Source organism: Mya arenaria, chromosome 14, assembly GCF_026914265.1.
Source record: "Mya arenaria isolate MELC-2E11 chromosome 14, ASM2691426v1".
NCBI classification, from domain to species: Eukaryota; Metazoa; Mollusca; class Bivalvia; order Myida; family Myidae; genus Mya; species Mya arenaria.
The window spans coordinates 24,873,802-24,897,068 of NC_069135.1; the positions used below are offsets into that span (position 1 = coordinate 24,873,802).

Consider the following 23,267-nt stretch of genomic DNA (forward strand, 5'->3'; position numbering starts at 1 on the left):
AGGTCCATGCAAGGACACTTCAAACCAAATTTGCTGAAGATCTATCAAGGGGTTCATGCGAAGAAAATGTTATGTTTTTTTACTAATTTTAGCTTAAAAGGGGCCAAACAAAATTATTTGAAAAGACCTGACAGAGGCCCATGCTAGGATGCTTCAGACTTGAAGATCCATCAAGCAGTTAATAAGATCAAGTTGTTTAAAGGTTTTTCTATTTTTTGCTCTGGTGACCCCTAAAAGGGGCCAAACAAAACCATTTGAACAAAGTTGAGAAAGGACCATGTAAGGATGCTACATATCAAGTATGGAGTCATTCTGACCTTTACTTTCAGAGGATAAGATGTTCAGTGACAAGACAATGTAAAAACAAATGACCCTTGAGCAAGGCCAATTTGACCCCGGGACAATAATTTGAATACCTTTGGTGTAGGTCCACTAGGTAACACTATATACCAAATATGAAAGCTCTAGGTCTTATATTTTGGAGAAGTGGATTTTTAAAGTTTTATTATATAAGACTATATAAAAACAAATAACTTTCAGGGCGGGGCAAATTTTGACCCTGTGGCAATAATTTGAACAACTTTGATAGAGGTCCACAAGATGATGTTGTATACCAAATATCTATTCTCCTGGCCTTACGGTTCTGGAGAAGAATATTTTTAAAGATTTACTATATAACACTACGTAAAAACAAGGACCCCCTAGGCGGGGTCAATTTTGACCCTGTGGCAATAATTTGAACAAATCTGGTAGAGGTCCACTAGATGATGCTGTATACCAAATATCTAAGCCCTGGGCCTTACAGTTTCGGAGAAGATTTTTAAAGATTTACTATATAACACTATGTAATGAAACTAGTGACCCCTGGGGCGGGGCCATTTTTGACCCCAGGAGAATTTTCAAGGTTCTAGGCCTTGTGGTTTTTGAGAAGAAGATTTTTAAAGTTTTCCCTATATAAGTCTATGTAAAACAAGTGACCCCCGGGGCAGGGCCATTTTTGACCCCAGGGGGATAGTTTTAACAATTTTGGTAGAGGACCACTAGATGATGCTATATACCAAATATTAAGGCTCTAGGCCTTGTGGTTTTGAAAAATAAGATTTTTAAAGTTTTTCCTTTCCGTTGCCATGGCAACCAGAGTTCTGCATGGAATTCCATTCTTTGAACAATTTTCAAAGGGGACCACCCAAGGAACATTCCTGTAAAGTTTGGAAGAAATTGGCTAAGCGGTTTATGAGGAGATGTCGTTTAAAGTAAAAGTTTACGGACGGACGGACGACAGACGGACGCCGGACAAATTGTGATCGCAAAAACATTTACTTATTAATTATTATAGCACTGCGCATAGTAATATACTTTTCATTTTTTCATTCCCCCCCCCTTCCCCCCCCCCCTGGGAATATATGGCATACACAAACCAAACTTATACTCTCAATTGTTTCAAATGAACATTATTTTTATTAACTATTTTGATTCAATTAGCATTCACATTTAGTCAAGTCACCATGATTTGCATTTGAATTTTTGCTATTTGTAACATTAGACATACCTTATATACTTCATTTGTACCAAAATTAAACAAATAACGATCTGTATTATAAGATAGCACAATTTGAAAAAAAGAAAAAAAAAACTTTTATTACTTAATTAATTGCTTAAACAATAAACATACATTTTTCCATCCTTTTTTATGAAATTCAAAAGCCATTGCATTACTCTTCATATTGACAAACAAGAAATAAAAATAGTTCATGTATGTAATCATCTATTTTATTTAATTTAAACAATCATTTGATATCATTATAATTTAGTTCTTACAAATCATGTAAGTAATTTCACTTTCAATAAATTGAGAGTTAATAAACAGTCACATGACAAATTCCTTTTATTGGATCTTCAATGTCAGATGGAAAGCTATTATTAAGGACCCAAGTGATGTTTGTTCCTGCATCTGAACTGCCTAATTGCAGCCAATTTTGCATTGAATGTTACATATTTGGGTTAATTAAGGGCTATAATCCCTGTCCCGACAATTTTGAAGATAGAACTTAACAAAGTTATTGACTGGCTAAAAGAAAAATATAAATTGAGGAATATAGGCAATGTAATCTTTACAGATATACAAAAATGATTCGCAGATACATATTTAGACTTATCGACATTTTACTTAATATCAAAAGGTTCTTACAAATTATTTATAATATTATTCTTCATATACATACACATTATTTAGTAAACAGTACTGTTTCAACAATTCAAACAAATACATAGTTACAAATGAAATGTTGCTGTATTATGGCAAACACTTGGTGTTCTATCAGTACTTTAACTGAACTGGAACCTCAGATCAACCCATAAAGAAATGGAGTCTAGTAACTTCCCACTCGCCTGCCTCTTGGAACAACTGGGCCATGATTTTACCAGTTACCAGTAAGTGTTCTTTTAGACCATCATGTTGGTCAAAAATGTAATCAGACAAATCAAGACTGTCCGTAACTGGAAATCGGACCTGTTTCAATACATAGGCCACACTTTTTTTATCCAACTCCTTCCAAATGATGGGTAGTGACATGGACATTCCTCAATCTAACTTCTGCAGTGACTTCATTCATTCCTTTAGTCAAATACGGACAGTGTGAGCTGTTGAGATAGACAGCTCCTGTGACATCACATTTTATTGTGAAGAATGTCCAGCATAGATGGCTTGTCATCTAATGTAGCTAATATGTCCGCCCGGTCAGCTCAATCGGTAGAGCGTTGGACTCTGAATTGGACATCCCGGGTTCGATTCCCGGGCGGACCAGGTGACCTCTGTTGTGATTGGTTATGAAATCCTTTCTACGACCATTCGCACTGTACCACTGCACCTGGCATGTACAGAAGCTGTCAGTTCCTTGCAGAGGTGAAGGCACCTAGTACTGGTTCTGCCCAGGATAGGTGTGGGTGGTTGAACTGTCACTCTGGGACCCTTCAATGTGCTCACGCCGGGACCCGGAGTATAAACTACTAACACCACCACCTTGCAGCCTGCTCTGAAGCTTGTCCATAGCCCCATATGTGTGGCCAGTCATCCATTATCCCCATTTTAATGATAATCTGAAAATAATCCCAAGCACATTTATATGCATATTTATTATATCATATCCGCTTCTATACACTTATCTTCTCTAGGATGTTCAAACAGGCTTGATGTGACAATACAAAATGTGAAGACAAATCAACAGTGAGATACAACAAGTATATTGAATTTTCTGTCTGATTTAAAATGATTTGTAATATAAACAGGACAGGTGAAACTTCCTATTCGACAAATATCTTTTTTTTATTGTCATTTCCAAGCATTTTTTATGATAAGATTATTTAATATTTCACAACTTAAATACTATCAGGAAGTCATAAGATTAACCATCTATATATATATAATAAATCATATATATATATATATTTAATATATAAAAACAAGTCATTATACAATTGATATACACAAATTAAAAAGGTATTTATACTTCTGAAACACTGTTGCACAAGCCACTGGGCACAAAGAGGTTGATGAAGGTTTTCCTGATGCCCTTTGAGGTTTCCCACAATAATGAGAAAGATGACCTCTGAGAGAGATGGTGGTTATTTCCTGAAACATTAAATTTATACATGTTGTATATAATTTAAAAAAAAGGACACTTGACAATATACAGAATGCTGTACATAAAATTCATAAGTCCTATAAATAAATGCTTTTGAAAAATTCCAGAACATATAAACAGCAAAACCCAAAACCTCTTGATTTTGTCAATTGGCCAACAGAGGAAGTATTTTTTTTTCAAGAATCCATGAAAACCAGTGATATAAAACTGCTGACAAAAAATTAGATCATGCATTTTTCTTTAACTGTTAGTAATAGTTTAACCCACAAAACATTGGCTTTCAAACGAAAATATGCAAATCTGTGATATGATCTATGTCAGCAGTCTTTTATCATTGGTTTGCAGATACTATTAAACCCAAAAATTTGCTCTTTCCAAGACAAAAAAAATAAAAAAGTTGTAAAAACGGTAAATTTGTGAGAGTGCATGCAGCTTTAATAATAATTAATATATTCTTGTAATGAAGCTGTTATGTGCTAAAAATAGAACCCAATGAAAAATAAGCATATCCTAATAAGCCTAGCTTTAATATTATGAAGTATTTACTGAATCAAATAGACATATATAGGCAAATGACTGAAAAGCTACCATAATTAAAGCTGCACTATCACAGATTAAACATTTCGACAACTTTTTAATTTTTGTCTTGGAACAAGCCAATTTTCGCTACAATCCATGGAAACCAGTTAATAAGACTACTGACAAAAAATTAGATCGCGGATTTTTATATTTAAGTTCATAAATTGATGTTTTATGCATTTTTCTTAAACCGTTAGTAAGGTTTTAAGCTCTAAAACATTTTCGAAAATATGAAAATCTAAGATCTGTTTTTTTATCAACAATCTTACATCAATGGGTTGCAGATATTTACGCAAAAATTTGCTCTTTCCAAGACAAAAATAAAAAAGTTGTAAAAATGGTAAATCTGTGAGAATGCAGCGTTAAGAGTATTTTTTAAACTTATAATGAAAGTCATTTGCATTTATTTTACATAAGCACGAAAACTAATGTGTTATTTATTCTGAACTCCTTTATAAAAATGTAGGACAAAACATCCCATGTCATTTTTGACTAAGGGGACAAAACACGTCCAACCCATTTAGACAGGGTTGACAAAACAACCCAGATCATTTTGACATGGTGGACAAAATAACCAGGAAAATATTGGCAGTTCAAAAAGTTAAGACCCCCCTCCCATCCTACCAACACTTGAAAGATTAAAACTAATTGGCCATTATCAAGATGTGTTTTATTACCCCCAATAAACACCCTTTTTCACTTAATTTATTAGGTTTAGAAATGTTACTATGGAGATCTTTATCACAGCATAAGGAAGACACAGTGACTTTAATCATAAGGATTTGCTACAAAGCTACAGTACAATATTAAGTTCAGCATTATTATAATCCTTACTTCAAAACACTCTTCATAAAAAGGTGTTCAAGGCCAAAATCTAATATTCATATTCATTACAGGCTGCTTTGCATGACAATTATTAATTTCAGATATTTGCTTTAAGCAATTTATTTTTAATTATAAAAACACTTTCTCATAGTTTTCAGTTTTCATCTTCTTTTTGATATTGACATGTTAATATTAAAGCGGCCTCATGTGTTTTTAATATTTATGTTAGTCTTATATTAAAGCTGCAATCTCACAGATTGAACGTTTTGACAACTTTTTTTAAAATTTTTGTCTTCGAACAAGCGAATTTTTGCGTAAATATCTGCAAACCAGCGATAAAAGACTGCTGACAAAATATCAGATTGCAGCTTTTCATACTTCCATCCAAAATTGATGTTTTATGCATTTTTCTTAAACTGTTAGTAGCAGTTTAAGCTGTAAAACATTAAATTTGGAATGGAAATATCAAAATCTGAAATCTAATCTTTAGTCAGCAGTCTTTTATCACATAAGCAGGTATTTACGCAAAGAAATTCTAATACATAAAGTTTAAACAAAAAATAAAAAAGTTGGAAATCAATACATACACAAGTTGACTAACATATATTTTGAATAATAAACCTTAAATTACTTTCCAAAGAATGCATTTAAGGAAAAGTTACTTACTGAAAACAAGACTGTAACAATGCATGTATTTTAAAGTGAAAACGCATATATATTATGTATTTTAAAAATGTAATCCTTTATACTTTTTACTCTTTCTGTTTTTAAAAAGGATGTAACCCTAACCGAATCATTTTATTTTTGGCCCTACTATAACACAATCAAGAATTTAGCCCCACATTCCAGAATGCAGGGCTTAAATTGTGTTATCATTTTGATCACTGACATGACATCATTGACAAAATAAGGATTCAAAAATCTTTGTTTCCGCCCAACTGACCCTATTTTCATCCTTCTGATCCTTTTTTGTTTTTGGTGTTTTGATCAATATGTGCTTTTTTAGTAAAGACCTTAATAATTCCCTGATATAGGTCAGTTTGCCAAAGAAACATGGTCCTAAAAAAAACAACAGTTACCGTATGCCTACCTTTTTTGATATTTAAATGGAAACTATGAATACTTTTTTTTGGCCTAAGCAACAATTTTTGTTTGAAGCCAGATGTGCATACTGTGTATTTTTTTACTTAATTACATTGTATTGTCTGCGAATTACCAATATCAAATCCATTGTCCTATTTAACAGGATAATGGTTTTGATATTGGTCCCATGTATTATCATTATAAAAAGTGTAGGAATTTTATTCAAGACCATTTGCAAGATGTGTCATGTTTGGTGTCAATATTATGCTTGAATTATCATATTTTATATTTCTCATTGTTAGATATTTAATTTGTATAAAAAAATGAGCAATAATAAAACCTCTAAAGTTTTTTCCTCAGTTGGTAAGAATTACACCTGTTGTTGGGTTAATAAAAGTCTGCTTGCCTATGGCTCCATTATGGCTTGACCCTGTCACACCCCCTAGTGTGACTGATACATATTTGTGAGGCCAAAGGGGGATCTATCTTCATTGAATGTCAGTATTTATTTTAGCTCCACCCCTTTTACTTGACCTGGCATCGCCCCTTTCACTGAACCTGACATCTGATTGGCTGAATGAATATGCCTTTTAAAGGTTTCCTTATGACTGACAGCCCCCACCCCCCGCAGAGAAAGACTGGTCATTTGAGACAATCACTATCATATTTTGAAAAGGCGGCTATATGCATGACTATGAATTGGCTTGTAATTGATTTAAGATAATGATCATTATCTGCAGTTATGCACTTAAATTCATAAAAAATTCATGTTCCTTATACTATGAAAATTTTGGAAGAAATACATGACTGTCAATTTAGAATTGAACTTAATTTCCATGTAAATATCCTTAAATTGTATAACATGTCGAAGGCAAAATGTAGATTTTCACAGACTGATACAAAAATTTTGCTAAAAGGCATGTTCATTTTTTCAAGATAATGACATTAATAGAAGGTTTCTACTTTGTGTAAGGTTTTCTGAATTTAAACATTTTTTTTTTGTCTTCAAGTCTCTTAACATTACCAAATAAAAAGAACTGTCCTCCAGTTTGTATTATGTAGAATAAGATGTAATTTGGAAGTAACTGTAATTTGTTACAAAGATGGTTTAACCAAAACTTAATGAAAATCCCACATTGATTTCGTGCATTTATATATATATATATATATATATATATATATATATATATATATATATATATATATATATATATATATTAATACATATAGCCCGGAATAGTTGTAGCCCGTAATTATAGCTATTCTAGTTTTTCCGACCTAATCCTCCGGTACAAACAAAATTAAACCGTTGTAATATACACACATTACTTCGGAAACAATAGAGTCATTGGACTGTCAATAGCTCGAAATTCACCTTTTATTTGTTACTTCCGGGCTATATGTATTAACATAACAGGGTTTTCCCATGCTGGTACAAATAAAATGTGAATTTCGAGCTATTGACAGTCCAATGACTCTATTGTTTCCTACGTATAATTCTGGGCTACAACTATTAAGAGCATATACTATCACACTCATCTGATATATTGGGGATTAAATTTATGTACCAGTACATTATCTTACAGAATGATAGTGATAGTCATTATCAAATTATTATCCTGATTAATAAGTAAGTTGTTGAGTGAAAACTATTTTTAAATTGAGACAATAAGGTGGATGACAAGTTATTGAAAGCTTTGAAGATTTTATACAAAAGTTATAAGTTGTCTCAATTTATGATTTCGAAAACCATTAAATTGGCAGGCCTAAGCATCATGAGCCACTCACAGACTTTGATGGAATTGGTAAAAGACAAAAAATAAATATTTACTTTCTTAGTGTTGCAATGCAAAAGATACTAGGCCTACTTTCTATCGAGTAAAACATTCTTAATATATAAAGCTTTTTTCCATTTGCCAAATAATGGAAAATTATTTGAACTTGATTTTGAAAAATAATTATTTTTTATCCTGACTATATAATCATTTAGTCTTTAAAACAGACTCTCTTCCTTTTAAACTCTAAAATATCTTTAAAAATAAAATAAAATACATTTAAACCCATTAAGATTTAATTAATTATTTAAACAGGCCAGTCTGCACTGCCTTTTCAGTAAGGATTTTAGTCAAAATCATATCTTCGTAAGAACAAGACAGTACACCATAGGTAATTATGACCCCCCCCCCCCCCCCCCCAATAATTATGCATATTATGCATATTTGTATACATGTATTAGCTAGACATTATACAACGATAAGTGTATTGTATATATTAGTGAGCAAATAAATGCATTAATAAATAAATAAATACAGATTTATACTGGTAAATAGATTTATAAATATAAATATTTTAGGAAAGATAAACATTAGATAAAAAATATTATCAAAGCCTTTTTAGCCATATTGTATTGGCTGGTGGGGTTACTCAAAATTACCGTGCATGGTCCGCTTACAACCAATTAAATATTTTCAATAGCTCTGAGAATGATTCATACAATCTTTGATATGATGTCAGTTTTTTTTACATGGCATGGCTTGACTTGATCAATATAAATTTTATATTATATGACTTGCACAATTCACATGACTTTTCATATATATCCTTTAAGTTTTGTGTGATAATAGATCTTTGATCTAAATTTGTGATTCAAAACTTAAAGATACATATATATATATATTTACTGCTTCGGAATCACACTTTACACACAAGACATGTTAAAATAGATTATTGTACTCACTGTTTTTTAATTTAAGTTTATTCATCAAACTCTGTCACTCTAGCTGTCTCTGTATTATCAGCATCACACATCAACTAAAAAAAAAAAATAATAAGAATTATAACAAGAAAGGTTCAAGTAGTTAAAAAATATATGGGCTGTCATTGGACATATAATATAACAATTTACCATGATTCCATGAAATATTTTTACAAACTAGCAAACCTGAACTCTTTAGTAATTTTTTACATCTTTGTGAGATTTTGCATAAAGCATAGATCTATCTAATTCTTTGTTAATTTACCACATTAAAATTAAAATATATTGATTAACTGTACTTTTATTTATTTTATAAATATCTTATATGTTGTGCACCAGTCAATTGTAACCCTGGCGCCCCCAGGTCCAGGGAATAGCGGGGACTTTGACTTTCGGTCCAGCCAACCCTGGGTCTAATCCCCTCCCCTGCGGGAACGAACTGATGGTAAAACCCCGGCCAAATGCCCCTGCACACCAGAGACTCTATATAAGGCCCAATCTCGGCTAAATTTGGCTCAAAGACAAAACCACTGCGGTCACCCGGCCCTGCGTGGCCACATAGAAAGTAAAAACACGGCCAATTCCCGACTATTCCCAGTATACCCCCGGACCGGGGGGGGGGGGGCGTGGTTAGTAACCGTTACAATTGACTGGTGCATTGGTACAATTGACTGGTGCATTGGTTATAATAACTGAGAGGCCTCAAAGATGCTCACATGACTGTGACCTTTTAGCAGATTAGAACAAAGAAAGGATTTTTAAGAAATATACTCAATGAAACAGAGTAAAACTTTATTCAGGGGCTATACACCGTATGATGAAATAGCGAAAGAAGAGAAAATTGTCGAAAACTGACATGAATTTGGTATCAATGTGTACAATGCATTGAAACTAACTAACTGAAGTACCACATAGTTTACAATTAATTGATTTTTCACATTTTTTTTCCATAAAAAAGATTACTAGGTGGGTATACCTAGTATAATTAATTTTTATGTGTGATTGGCTAGTCGATGTTATCACTTAATGTTACCAAGCTAGGTATATATTAAATCAAATAAATAAATGTAAACTTTCATAGCAGTGGATACAACACTGGACTGCAATTTTGGCGACCACAGTTTGAACCCGGTCTCTGTTATTTTTTCTTTACATTTTGATATTTTTTTACCAATTATGATATCAAAAGGATAAACATTTTATTGAATAATTGTCCTGTATACTGGGACTGACCCTACTGTTTGTATAGTCCATTGGTTAAAGAAAATAGATTAAAAAAGAGAAAAAAATAATTGTAAAGTGTGTGTTTAAGGTAGCACTACCCTAATGAAAACCTCCACTTGAAATGCTTCATTTTAATGTTTTATCCTTTATTGTTAAGCACATACCTACACATCTTTTGTGGGTTCATGTGAGCAGTTCAACTTCAAAGCAACCCAGAAGCTGACATACATGCCATATCCCCCGGAGGGGGAAAAATCCCCCGGAATTTTGACCCATCCCCCGGTCTCCCGGAGGGGGATGAAAATCCCCCAAAATTAAAAAAAGTGTGTTTAAAATTACGCAAAATTATCACAGGGTTTAATTATATATGCCTGTTTGCAGTTATAATGCCCTTCTTGTCTTAATTGGATTATCAACTGATGGTGTGTTTTAACTACACCAATTGGGTGACACTTAATAAGTCAGCAGGGCACATTTCATGCATTGTTTTGATTGAAACTGTCAGAATTTGCATAAGAAATGTCAATTAGACTGGTCAGATAAAAGGACGATTTTCATTGGTTAAAACTATAGGTTTTATCCAATCAGAGAGGATGTAACAAATTAAAGTGTTTAAACATGTGTCATTGTCATCAAAATGATTTATGATTTAAAGGTGACAGTACATTATTTGGTAAAGAAAAGGATTAAAATAACTAATAGACAATGCTGTTCTTTGTTATGACCCACTAATATGTTTACATACATGACATGACCTTCATCTCAAATATCGGAAAATAACAGAACTTCCAGATGAGAAACTGAAAGTAGACAATTCGGATGAAATGACTTTTATTTATTTTAATATTATGGTGGTGATGTTTTTTATTTTTTGATGAATGCCAAAAGATGATATGTTTATGAACTTAAACAATAAATTATGCATTTGCTTTTTATCAGAAGCAAACAAATCTGACTATTTGGGAATTGAAATGAAAAATATTGATAAATCATTCCATTCTCTCTATTAGTCTGAAAGTCATCATTTATGATCATAATGAGCAGATTTTGTATCCAATTTTAGAGGAAGGTAAGCCCATTAAATTGTCTCTGAAACATATTTTTCTGTGAAGTATTCTATTTTGCAAGTGAGTGCTTTTATTATGCAATATGGCTGTGTCTCATTAAAATATAGATGAAGTGCTGGAAAAAGGGGTAGACAAGGTAAATTGGCACATGTGTCATGCCCGTAATGCTACATGGCGATGATGAAAATTCTCTGGTATATGACCCAAATCCCCTTAAATTCTGGACATAATCCCCTCGGGAGTCTTTCAAAATTATGGCAATTTGTTTTTTTGTACTTGCGTCTTAAAATACTTTGAAATTTTGTCAAATTAGACCTGCTAAAAAAAAACCCTGAATACTACCAAAATCCCCCTGAATTTTCAGACTTTTGAACATTAATCCCCCTGAATGGTCTCAAGAAAATATGGCATGTTTGGAAGCATCTTTTTATTTTCCATTTCATTAGCTTACATTTTTCAACAGTAGTTTTATTAGAAAATAGTTATTTTCTTATACCGAAGGTAAAACATACTGTTTTTTTTTTTTTGCATAATGTTCCTAAAAGTTTAAAGATATTTCATATTGATAAGGAACAGGTCATGAGTATTTTTTTAACTTGTTGATTTCGCTGTAAAATGACATTCACAAGCTAAATCTTAGTAGACCAAAGCAGGGTTAGACACTAACATTTTTCACAAGGTAGTCCCTCGGACTACTGGATCCCAAATCTGGGTAGTCCAGCAAAAACTATGGTAGTCCATAAAAATGCAAGCCTGCAACGGATTCCTTCAGTGTTTTGTGAGACTTAGCCTTCTTAGAACATTGTCAGTATAACCCTTTGATTGGTCATGATTTTTATCTGTTTCAATCTTAAAATTTCCACATTCTTCAAAACAATTTTTGGCCATTAAATTTAATTTTAAAACCAAAAAAAATGCTTAAAACTATGCTAAAATACCTCAGATTAAAAATCTAAAAACCATGCTAAAATACCCCATAATCTGTCACTTTCAGGAAAATGTTGCAATAAATCACTTGACACTAAAACACCTCGACTGAGATCGTTGCTAAGTTATGGCACAAATGACAGACATCCTACTGATAAACAATATTTGATTATTGGCATCCTACTATTCAGTATTCTTTGTTAATCTAAACAACATATCATATAATACTTAAAAAAACATGATGAAATAAATTCCGAAAGTGTTATTAATTATTTTTTGTATGGGAGTAAGATAACAATTAACATGACGCTGCCTGTCACTCAAACTAGCGTCCAAATTAGGCAGGGCTTATCAGTTGCCGTTGCTATCCGCCATGACCTCCGACAATCCTCACATATCAACAGTAGTGTAATTACGCTGTTATATATATTTAACACAAATTATGTCTCATAATTGAGAGATAGTAAAGACAGTTTAAGAAATCCGAAATACTGACATTTTCCCTTTATGCTGCTAAAATTATAATTGATAACAAGGGACTGTTTAGTAGACTAATTCAATTCTCAAAATGTCTTAATGTAAACGTACATAATATACGTATATTTCCGTTTTAATAGCCTTAAAATAAGAAATATCATTATGAGAATTAGTGTACAATATTGATGATATATTGCGATTTAGATTGATTTTGAAATTTGTCTCCTTATTGTGCGAAAAGTTTTAAAACCGAGGCATATACATTTGCATTTAAGTTTGTTTGACATATTAGTGAAAAAGACACCTCAATTTATGTGAGTTACATTTTTTTATTAGATTTAATTAAATATCTGATATATAGCTTAAGGTCACAAAAAGTATATACGTATAGATAAAACAAAATCATATTTTAAAATGACGCAAATCAAAGTAAAAACCTTTGCATGTATAATGACTATGGTCGTTTCAAAATTTCTATGCTTATTGTTAGAACAGTTTTGCATGTCATTTAAAACGGAAATTTATTCATTGAGAGAAACAATAAGGTAGTTATATAAATAATGATAATAATGCATTACACTTGTATAAAACAGGTGATTCTGAATCGAAAAAGGAAGAAAAACAGCGAAATCCATTGAGTTTTGACAATGGATCTATACAAACATCTTTTTTTGTTGATTTTCGGATAGGAAATTAATACATGTTTTGTTTCCCTTTATTTGAGTTTTAAAATAGAGACTGTTATTGTACTGTAACAAAATTCCGATGTTATTTAGAAATAAATTATTTTAAAGTCTAGACATTTTTCTACCTGAATTATACATTGCATACAATTAATAATAATGAACTTATTTAATGTTATACTTGGTTTTATTGCTACGTTTTACCATGTTCCATGCATTTTTTATCTGATTGTCATTTATAACTTTTGTATTATTATCGTCTGCTTCTGGGTATTTGTCGGAGGTCATGTGACACTGTAGGTGTAGCCTTATCGCTATCGGCGTGGTGTTAATTGTTATTGGCCCTAGCTTCAATGTATAAAATGTTACATTTTGGCGCGAAAATTAAAGCACACAACTCTGTCATCGTCTGCACTTACACTGCATTATACCTGTTTTGGCAGTATGATTAATTTATCAGCTGTTCTTCTAAAAGCCAGTTTAAAAGATTGCATAAGCCAGACATAATATTCCTTCTGTTTGCTTTAAATAAACACCGACATTTGACAATACCCTAAACCATAATAATCATGACGTATTTTCAGAAAATCTAAAAATAGTTACAACCGTCAAGTGTTTATCTGCATCGTATCTTTCATTGTTTTTGACTGAAAATGCAAGGGATTTAGAAAATCTGCCACTTGGACCCAAATCTACCTTGCTGACATTTAAGCAGAGGTGCACATGTCTGACGATTAAAACACACCATAGAGTGTGAAAATGTTTTTTTCCCTTTCTAAATAAAGACATTCTACTGACTGGTTTAAACATTAATCGAAAGGCTATACGAAATGCGCGCGAAATTCGGTTAACAGTCCATGTTGTCCGGAACTGCCCGGCCATCTTCGGCAAGCTTTACAATGAGTGTTTACCGGTGATAATCGGCTTCTTGACATCACATTTTACGCAAGTTTAAGCGTAATAAAGATTTTATGCTCAATTAACTGATGTGATATTTACTTTCTTCTAGTAGTCCGACGGACTATTGACTTAAAATGTCTTGTAGTCCGACCATAAATCTGGTAGTCTCGGACTACCGGACTACTGTTAGTGTCGAACCCTGCCAAAGAATTGTACGTTTACGGATTTTTGTATCTTTTTTGATATGGCAAATCCTTCACATACAAATTGTTTAGTATCAAAAGTGGGTAGTTATTCCGATCGGGATTCTGGGTTAAAGCATTTAATATCTCAAAAATATCATAAAACAAGAAATATTACCAGATTATGTAATTTTATATCAGTTCCATACATAAAAATGTCATATCCTATGAATAATTATGAGTTTGACGTTTATTTTTCATTTCTTGCTGTCAAAACATAGCGATATATACATGAAGGGCACCTGCAAGGCTTCAGGGCACAATTTTTAAACAATTGGAACATTTCGGCCATGGCTGAGTTGTTACGATTGTATTTTCGAGGTCTATCTAGAAGCTTGTCAGTGGTGGCCGAGTTATTACGATTGGGTCGAGTTGTTCCGCTTGGCATAATTGTTGTCTGTGTCAGTCAACTTTTGTTTTATTGGAATGGTAAATAATGTGTTTTAATGCAAAATAACTTTTCACTTACATGGTAAAGTATGAATATAAACCTTTATGATCAATTTAAACCATAAAATACTTCACTTAATACAATTTCAATATTTTTCAAAACACCCCCGGTTTTTGCACAAACCCGTTTAGACGTTACTGGCTAAGGTCACAAATCCGAACACTTTCTGATGTTTTTTACAATTATCTTGGAGAGTTTATGTTGTAGTAAGTTAAACTTTCGTATGAAACATCTTTGGTTCATGTGAAAACAGCTGTCAAAGTACAGATTCACGATCTCGTCAATATTATGTCGAAAATCGTTCAATTTTATGGATAGTAAATCACCCTTCAAAATACGCTATGGAGGGCACAAATACCGAACACTTGAAAAGCGAAAATACATGGTCATACAATTATAATTAAAAAGTATGCTATATTAAATAAATGGCATTTTTTAGAAAAATGCTTAACAAAACAAGATGAAACTTTGCAAGTGTGACCAAGGCAAGCCTCTGTATTTATCTAGATCATCGAATAATCGATCACGGTAAACAAACGCGTGTTTTAGCCGGTGTTCAGGATTTGTGCCCTGTTAGGAAATGTACCGTCAACCAGTAAGGATTGGAAGAATGTATTACACGTCTATAATTTTAGACTGGGGGGGGGGGGGGTAGCTACAATAATGAGCAATTAGGGATACTTTTTTTTATTATTTTGACATTTCATGTGTATCCCTGTAACTGCCATAGTCTTAAAATCGTCAAAAGACCCATTGACGGTCATTTAGGTGGACTATGGGGGGGGGGGCATTGTTACAATTGACTGGTGCAACCACTGGGACACCATTTTTTATTATTTTGATATTTCTTAAAATACTCGTTGACGGCTATTTAGGCAGAGTAGCCCCACTCCTTGTCGAAGTGTGGATAAGAAGAGGACTGTTTCAAGTGAACGTTCTTAACGAGATGTCCTACTTATTGACTGTTTATATATTCAAAAATCAAGACAAAAAATTAAATGGAAAAAAATAAATGACTTACCAATGGGTGTTTGAGATATCCATTTGGCACCACTTTAGTGCCATTCATCGCTCTTCAAAGCTCCATAAAACAAAATCATTCGTCTAACACATTCCCGACATCTTAACACAGATGGTATTGATTACTGTGACATGTTGGTGTTAAACCGGTTTGAAGGTGCATTCACTCGAGTAATAAAGTCAAAGATGCACTCTTAAGTACTGCCAGATAAGGTTTACCACAATTAATAATGTTGTTTCAATATTCCTAAAAAAATGAATAAATGTCGAAAACAATGGTTCTTATGAAGGATATCGAGTTAAATTTGAAAGAAATGAGCATTACACACGGTATTTCTACCTTATGAGACTATAGTAGACCACAATAAATCTTTTAGCATTTACCAATCATTAAATATTTTTTGCGCTTTCTGCCATTAAAAACACGGTTACAATCTTGTTATCAGTAATAAATATTTTCAATAAATGCATTATTTAGTATGTAGTTAAAGGTTTATCAGTCACAATTGATGTTTGTTATATATGTGTATGTATTGATTTTGAATAACAGTGTCACCCCCCCCCCCCCCCCCCCCCCCCCCCTTCTGGCCACTAGTGCAATTGCAAAATTAATTTTGATGCGTGAGGGATATACTTAAGCGACGATGTTAACCATTGCTTCAATATTTATGCATGCATATATGTACTTGTTGGCAGTTTGGGTGCCTCATTTCTACATCAAAAATGCTCAACCAGGTATGAGTTTATTGTATAAGTTATAGCTCGTAGTTTGTAAAATGTGGTTCTTTAGCAAATTTGTTTTAAATACGAAATAAAAGGTGTTGCTTCCAAGGTATGCATGATCAAAATATCCATAAATTATGTATGAGTCCCTTTTGCTGAGTGGTTATGCTATTTATTTGTCCATGACGTAAAAAGCGTAGGTTCACCCCTGATTAAAACAAGACTTTATTTTCATACTTTCATTGTATTTTGTTCTGCAATTTCAGTATCAAAGAGTTAACTAATTATTTCAGACACATTACCTGGAAAATGATTATTTGGTGCCAATGAGGTACGAGTCCCTTTAAGAATGACAAAGTGTTTTTACAATCAGCTAGATAACAAGTTCATTTTTTCCACATATACAAGATGATCTACAAGTAATCATCATATGTGTATTTTTGCTTCACTACTATCTTGTAGGATGACTGGCTTATATACTACTACCGGGTATGTAGTAAAGTGACAACATGGCATTAATTACCAATTAATAGCGTTTATTTTGTAATGCAAAATTCACCAGCCTTACATGTTTGTACAGTTCGATATTTTTTTCTAAAACATATACTAGTAATACTGTTTGAGGAAGGCATTGGCACATGATGCATGTTAACATTCTAAAATGCCTTGCAGCATTTTTAATGGTGTTTAGCTTGGACCAGCTCAAAACCAAATAATAGGGGTTGGAAAGTCTTTGGTTTAGGAGTTAAAAAGTCTTTAATATGGTTATTAAAATAATTCAACTAGGGGTTGAAAAGTCTTTGTTATAGGAGTTAAAAAGTCCAAACAGGTAGGGGTTGAAAAGTCTTTGAAATAGGGGTTTAAAAGTCTAAGGGTTGAAAACTGAAAAGTGTTCTTTTTTAGAAGGGTTAAAAAGCCTCTTGGGGTTGAAAGGTCCTGCTCCCCTGCAGAACAGTGTGTATGAAATAAACTATTATCTTAGGTAAAACATTTCATATGGATTTCCATCAATTAATTACATCTTCATTAAAAATCAAGAAAATGGTACATTTTCTGTGTAAAGTAACAACCGAAATAACATTTTCAAGCGTAAAAGTGAGTATAGCTTTGAAAAAATGAATAAGTTCTTAGTCGTTTGTAACCACAACTTAATCGATTAAAAATGGCGTCTGAGGAGATGAAACTAGTGTAAAGATATTTAAAAAATGGAATTTGTGTCACTGGTTGAGTAAGAATACTTCAGGTAATTTTTGATATGATTTATTGCATTCAAATTCATTAAAAGATGCTTAAATCTTATCGCTAAGATATCAGCACAGAAGTATTAGCTTGGAATTGGATGGATACAATGTCAGGACACAGGTAAACAATAAAACAAAACTTCAAATATATTCCTAAATAAATAAATAGGTGTTCTTTAAGAGATTTAGGAAAGTTGAAATATTTTCCCATTAAAATTTATTGCCAGAACCTCCAATTGGATTAAGCCCATTGCCAATGTTACCAATTGGAAGATTCCAATGGGACAATGTTCCAATTGGAGTTTTCCAATTTCCTGACTTTTCCCATATTGAATTGTGGCAAATATCCAATTGGAAAAATGGTCGACGGGATTTTTTTTTACAAAAAATGATAAAAAGTACTATAAACGCACTTTTTCTAGATAACATTATAACCATTAATGATAATGATTGTTATTAATCACTAATTCCTTTTTTGAAAATGTGGGAGAATTTTCCAACAAAAAATGTTGGGCTGATTTTCCAATTGGAAAAACCATTTTTCCAATGGGAAGGCCATTTTCCAATGGGACTCCCATTGGAAAAGTTGACTTTAAATGCCAAAAAAACATATTTCTAAATTAAATTTCAGGAAACAAAAAATATCTCTTATTAGTATTACCTAACACATTTTAAAAATACAAAAATAAAAAACATTGGGTGAAAAATAAAAAAAATAAGTTTGCAAAAATTCCGGATTTGCAAACTTAATCCGGATGCTGTTTAAAATGATATTTGTTTGTTGCTTTTCAGAAAACGTAACCTCAGTTCGGAAATAACGTCGGTGAAGGTGTGTCCCAGCCCAGTGCGCGTTTGATTCGGACATGAGGACGGGTTTAAGTTTCAAAAGTTAAAAATATCAAATTGAAACAGAAAAATAACAATTTGTTTCACTGATAAATCTATTTAAACCATACAAAAAATATAATAAAAATATATTTCAATCACAAGCCTATTAAATAGCTTTTTAAATTCGATTTATGTATTTTTCAAAGACGAAATATTCGTTTGTTTGTATTTTTCAAAGACAAAATATAGCTTTTATGTATTTTTCAAAGACGAAATGCTCGCTTTTTGAAACAGTAAAATATCAAACTTATTTGACTGATAAATCTATTTAAACAACGGAAGATATATAATAAAAATATTTCTATCACAAGTTTCTTAAAATAGCTTTGATTTACTATGATTTATGTATATTCAAAGGCGAAATACTCGCTTTTTAAATACAAATTCAATTGCCATATATGCGAGTCCAAAAAATAACACAGGGGCAAATGTTGGTTATATAAACGTGCTTTAAGTATTGCACTTTGAAAATAAATGTGCATGTTCAAAAGAGAGATAAATACCTTGGATGTATTTCAATGATGCGTGGATAATCTTGATAACGTTAAAATCAAGCACATGGCATGTTTCTTTAAGCTTGATGCCATAGCATTTAAGGAGGGTGGTCTGGCGATAGCCAGCATGGCGAAATAAATTATATTTTAAAGCAACCTTCCTCTCACAATTATTTTCTAATTTAATCATTAACTACTACGATCAAGGTACCTGTTTTGCCTACAATTGGACACTTCATCGTTTGACCTTGTCTTTCAACTGGAGATACTTTATCACCTCCAACTTGGCAGAATAATGCATCATTCCCCAATCTAATATGTTCAACGGATAACGTCACCTTAAAAGAAAGAAAAATAATTATTTATGTAAAACAACTGTACTGTTAAAGAACACCGCAAGCATTTACCAACAATTTTCAGATTTTCAGATATATTTTCATTGACCAAGGTGCATAAATCAAATATTACTTTGCAGGTTTATGAGTTATGGTACTTGCAATGCATGTGTACGTAGTAACTGTAAACAACCATAAGTACCAAGAGTCATGTTAGTATCGATAACTGTTAAAAACTAAGGTTTGGCATTCTAAAAAAATATATCTTAACTGGAAGACTATGGCAATACCTTCCCTTTTTTCTTTTAAAAATAAAAACAGCAGCACCAAAAATGGTGTCAGCAACCAACTTGTTTTCGCCGTGCATGGGATGAAATAACTTAATAATCATAAACAAAGCAGAATCAGTATCGTGATATCATATCCACAGTATTGATATTGACCCTGTTCACATATTTATATGCTATGTGTCATGTCGATAGCTAGATGTTTCTAATTAGATTTGGACATGGTTAAGTTCTTTATACGAGGTATGTAACACTAAGGCTAGGGACAGTACCTTAACTTTATAAGAATCCATAATCTTACGAATTCTTCATAAAATATAAAATCACACATCCAAATAAAATATAAAAAAAATCAAGAAACTTTGTGCAATAAACTTTCAGTAAGGTTTGATATTGAGGGAAAATAATTTTCACAGAACATCACAAAAAACATAAGTCTAAAGCATGAAATTCTTCAGCAAAAAGTGTCACAAGTCAGAATACGCATTCATTAAACATTCTACTAAAGATAAAAAAAATGTGTTTGTTTAAGTTCGCATACAATAAAACATTTAACCATACCGCCAGTGAATCATTATCATAAAACAGCATCTTATGAACAAAATGAGTTACGGGAAGAACAATTATTTCAAGATTCAAGGTAAAATTTAACCAAGTTTGCTACTTACACTTCGGCTTATGCCAACTGGAATCCCTGTGGGTTCCAATCGTAGTATTGGGCATTTAGACAGGGCTGACAACCAATTGTTCATTTTGTTTTGGTATGTACAATCATATCTCCTGGTTGCACTAAAATTGGAAAAAAATCAACATCAGGATCATGCAATGCATAAAAAATCTGAAAGTAAGTAATAGATTACAGCTTTTTGGCTAGATAAAATTTTTAGAAAAGTAAAAATTTCAGCTTTTTTGTAAAACATTTTTTTCAGTAAATTAAAAATGATACAATAATTTACAAGAGTAAGTGTATGGATATAATTTACAGTCAGTAAATAGGAAGATTTTGCTATAACAGATATATAACAGACTATTTTAGATGGTACAAAGTATATCCATTTCCGGATATACATAATTGTTATGTCATAATTTTGAATAGAGGGATAAACAATCCAGGCAGAACTATGCAGTGTAAAATGCTGCAACCAGAGGTATTAACAGAAATGCCTATATACAAAAAACACCATACCTTTGAAAATAAACACACCATCCACAAAGAGGATTTTTTCCTTTCATTGTTTGTTCACACGACCTGAACTCAGAGCAATTTGTACTTGAAATCTTGTATACCTTCAAATTCAAAAGTATAAAAGGTACATTTAGTAATGCTTGTGCACAAACATGATGATCAATGAATTAGCTTTGAAGTCATAATCAATGCACTACATCAATGCTTTATAATTCCAAAAAGGTTATTATTTCAATTGCCTCGGCATGCTTATTGTCACGCCTGTCTATATGTATATATGCTAGGTATTGATATTTTTAAAGACAAACAAGATCGCTACGGAGCAAATGCAAATGCTCGTCTGAGATTTTTCGGTCATCTGTTGTTTTTCATTCAATTAAGGTATTAACCTGAGCCATATGGGATTTGCTGTATTCATGCGCATGTTCTCTGTCAACATGTGTACCAAGTTTCAATATCTTAAGCAGTTTTTAAAGTAAAGGCAAAGAATAAAAATAATTACTCATCAATACCACCGACAATGAAACAGTACAAGGTTATAACAATACATCGAAGTTAATACATCCCCTTGTTTCATCAAAAACACATGAGCTAAAATGAATTATGTATAATTATTTTATCATCTTTACCACTCATGATCATTTGATGTGTACTTTTAAATTAAATTACAAGTTTTACATCTGTGAGAAAGGGGGTAAGGTCAGTGTCTTCATAAGTACTGTGTGGGTAACAAGAAACGAACATGTTGTGAGTGCCTTATTGCCAGACAATGGTTGACAACAAACGAATGTGCTTAACTTTCAATAATATTATAGTGTTTAATGACATAATGCTAGTTTTGCCTTTAAAGAAGTTGAAGCAAAGGTCAAGTCCTTCTCAATCTGAACAACGCTTTTCACTGCTGTCGGAACGTCTTTTTGCATTTGAATGGATGTAAACTTGTCGTGGTCCTGGTTGTTATGCCCATAGAGCACGAACTATAAAAAAAATATTATATAGGGCTAGTTAACTATATAGCCTATTACCATTAAGAACAGCATTAGTCAGAATATATGTTTTTAACAATCATAATGGAAATCATGTCTTTAAAAATTATTACAAAATTGTTAACACTGAGGTAAAGCTTAATGTTTACTGTGCAAAGGGCAGTTACTCAATAATTTCAAAAGGTGTATCAAAACAGTTTTCATTCATTTTTACGAATCTGATCCACACAAAGCAAAATGTCTTATAGCTTCTTATCTATTATGTTAAACTTCGATACCTCTTGACCTCATCTGTTTTCGATAAGGTAACTGTTGCCTGATTACTTATATGTTTCATTAATGTGCAACATAAATTAAGTTCCGGCAGTTTGTATATTTGCTCCTTATTTAAAATCAAATCGGACGCGAAATGACCGATTTTTAAGTCATTTCAGGCCAAAAAAGCTTGTGTGGTTTTCAAATAATTTGGAAGGAAAGATTAGCGAATACACGTCGCTTTTATTTTTAATAATGTTTTCATTATTTGTTCCCAGTTGTAGTACAATGATGCTTTTTATTATGAAACTATATGATCACACAGTTTTAAACTTTTTATTTTAGAAGGCAGACTGTGTGGGATGTTTATAGTTTCTAACAATGACTGGATCGTATGTTTGAAAAGTGTTTGCATTAGGTGCTCTGAATTGTATCCCTCCGTCTGCAGATAGAGTTGGGATCTCTAATCAGAGACGAACTTGGGGTTTACCTATACGTTTATTATTATTTGTTTTATTGATAAGTTTCCTCAAGTTAATGCAAACTTTGATAAGTTTTACCTTTTGCGTTTTACCTTTATTAAGGATTGTTGGGATAAGAGTGTGGTTTGTGCACATAAACTGGTTTAAACCCCCAATAAATTAACATTTTACTGATCGTTCCAAGGCGGTACCTAACAATTCTTGATAAACATACCAATATATAGTATGTATGAACTGTGTTGTTTGTGGAGTTTTGTGCTGTTCTTCTATGTTTCTTGTTTGTGATTTTGTGTTCTATGTCTTTGGCGTTTGCCCAGTGCCACTAAACCGGGTTTATGTTTAATCTTTTTGCTACTGAGCTTGTTTCTGTAGCTTTTTGCATAAATATTATTATATTGGTATATTTTCTGAATATAAAACCCTTTCAACTGAAAACCGGAAATCACGAAATCCGTTAATCGCAGAAACTTCGTACCCCTGCCACTACATATCTCTATACTTTTTGAATATATTTCA

At 32.4% G+C, this 23,267-nt stretch overlaps 1 protein-coding gene and 1 long non-coding RNA gene across 2 annotated transcripts in view; both read right to left on the bottom strand.

Annotated features, from left to right (window-relative positions):
• The window catches only part of LOC128217870 (plexin-A4-like), a 49,026-nt gene that overhangs the window by 20,701 nt on the left and 5,058 nt on the right, over positions 1-23,267 (bottom strand). The window contains exons 4-7 of the mRNA XM_052925308.1: positions 21,871-22,005; positions 21,029-21,129; positions 20,511-20,631; positions 19,432-19,558 (exon numbers count right to left, since the gene is read on the bottom strand). Coding sequence (XP_052781268.1) covers positions 19,432-19,558; positions 20,511-20,631; positions 21,029-21,129; positions 21,871-22,005 — 484 coding nt within the window. The remainder of the gene's footprint in view (positions 1-19,431; positions 19,559-20,510; positions 20,632-21,028; positions 21,130-21,870; positions 22,006-23,267) is intronic.
• LOC128217875 (uncharacterized) lies at positions 2,181-16,032 on the bottom strand. Its single transcript, XR_008258277.1, has 4 exons — positions 15,876-16,032; positions 8,866-8,939; positions 3,507-3,628; positions 2,181-3,096 (listed from the first exon to the last, which is right to left on the bottom strand). It is a non-coding gene; the product is annotated as an uncharacterized LOC128217875 (long non-coding RNA).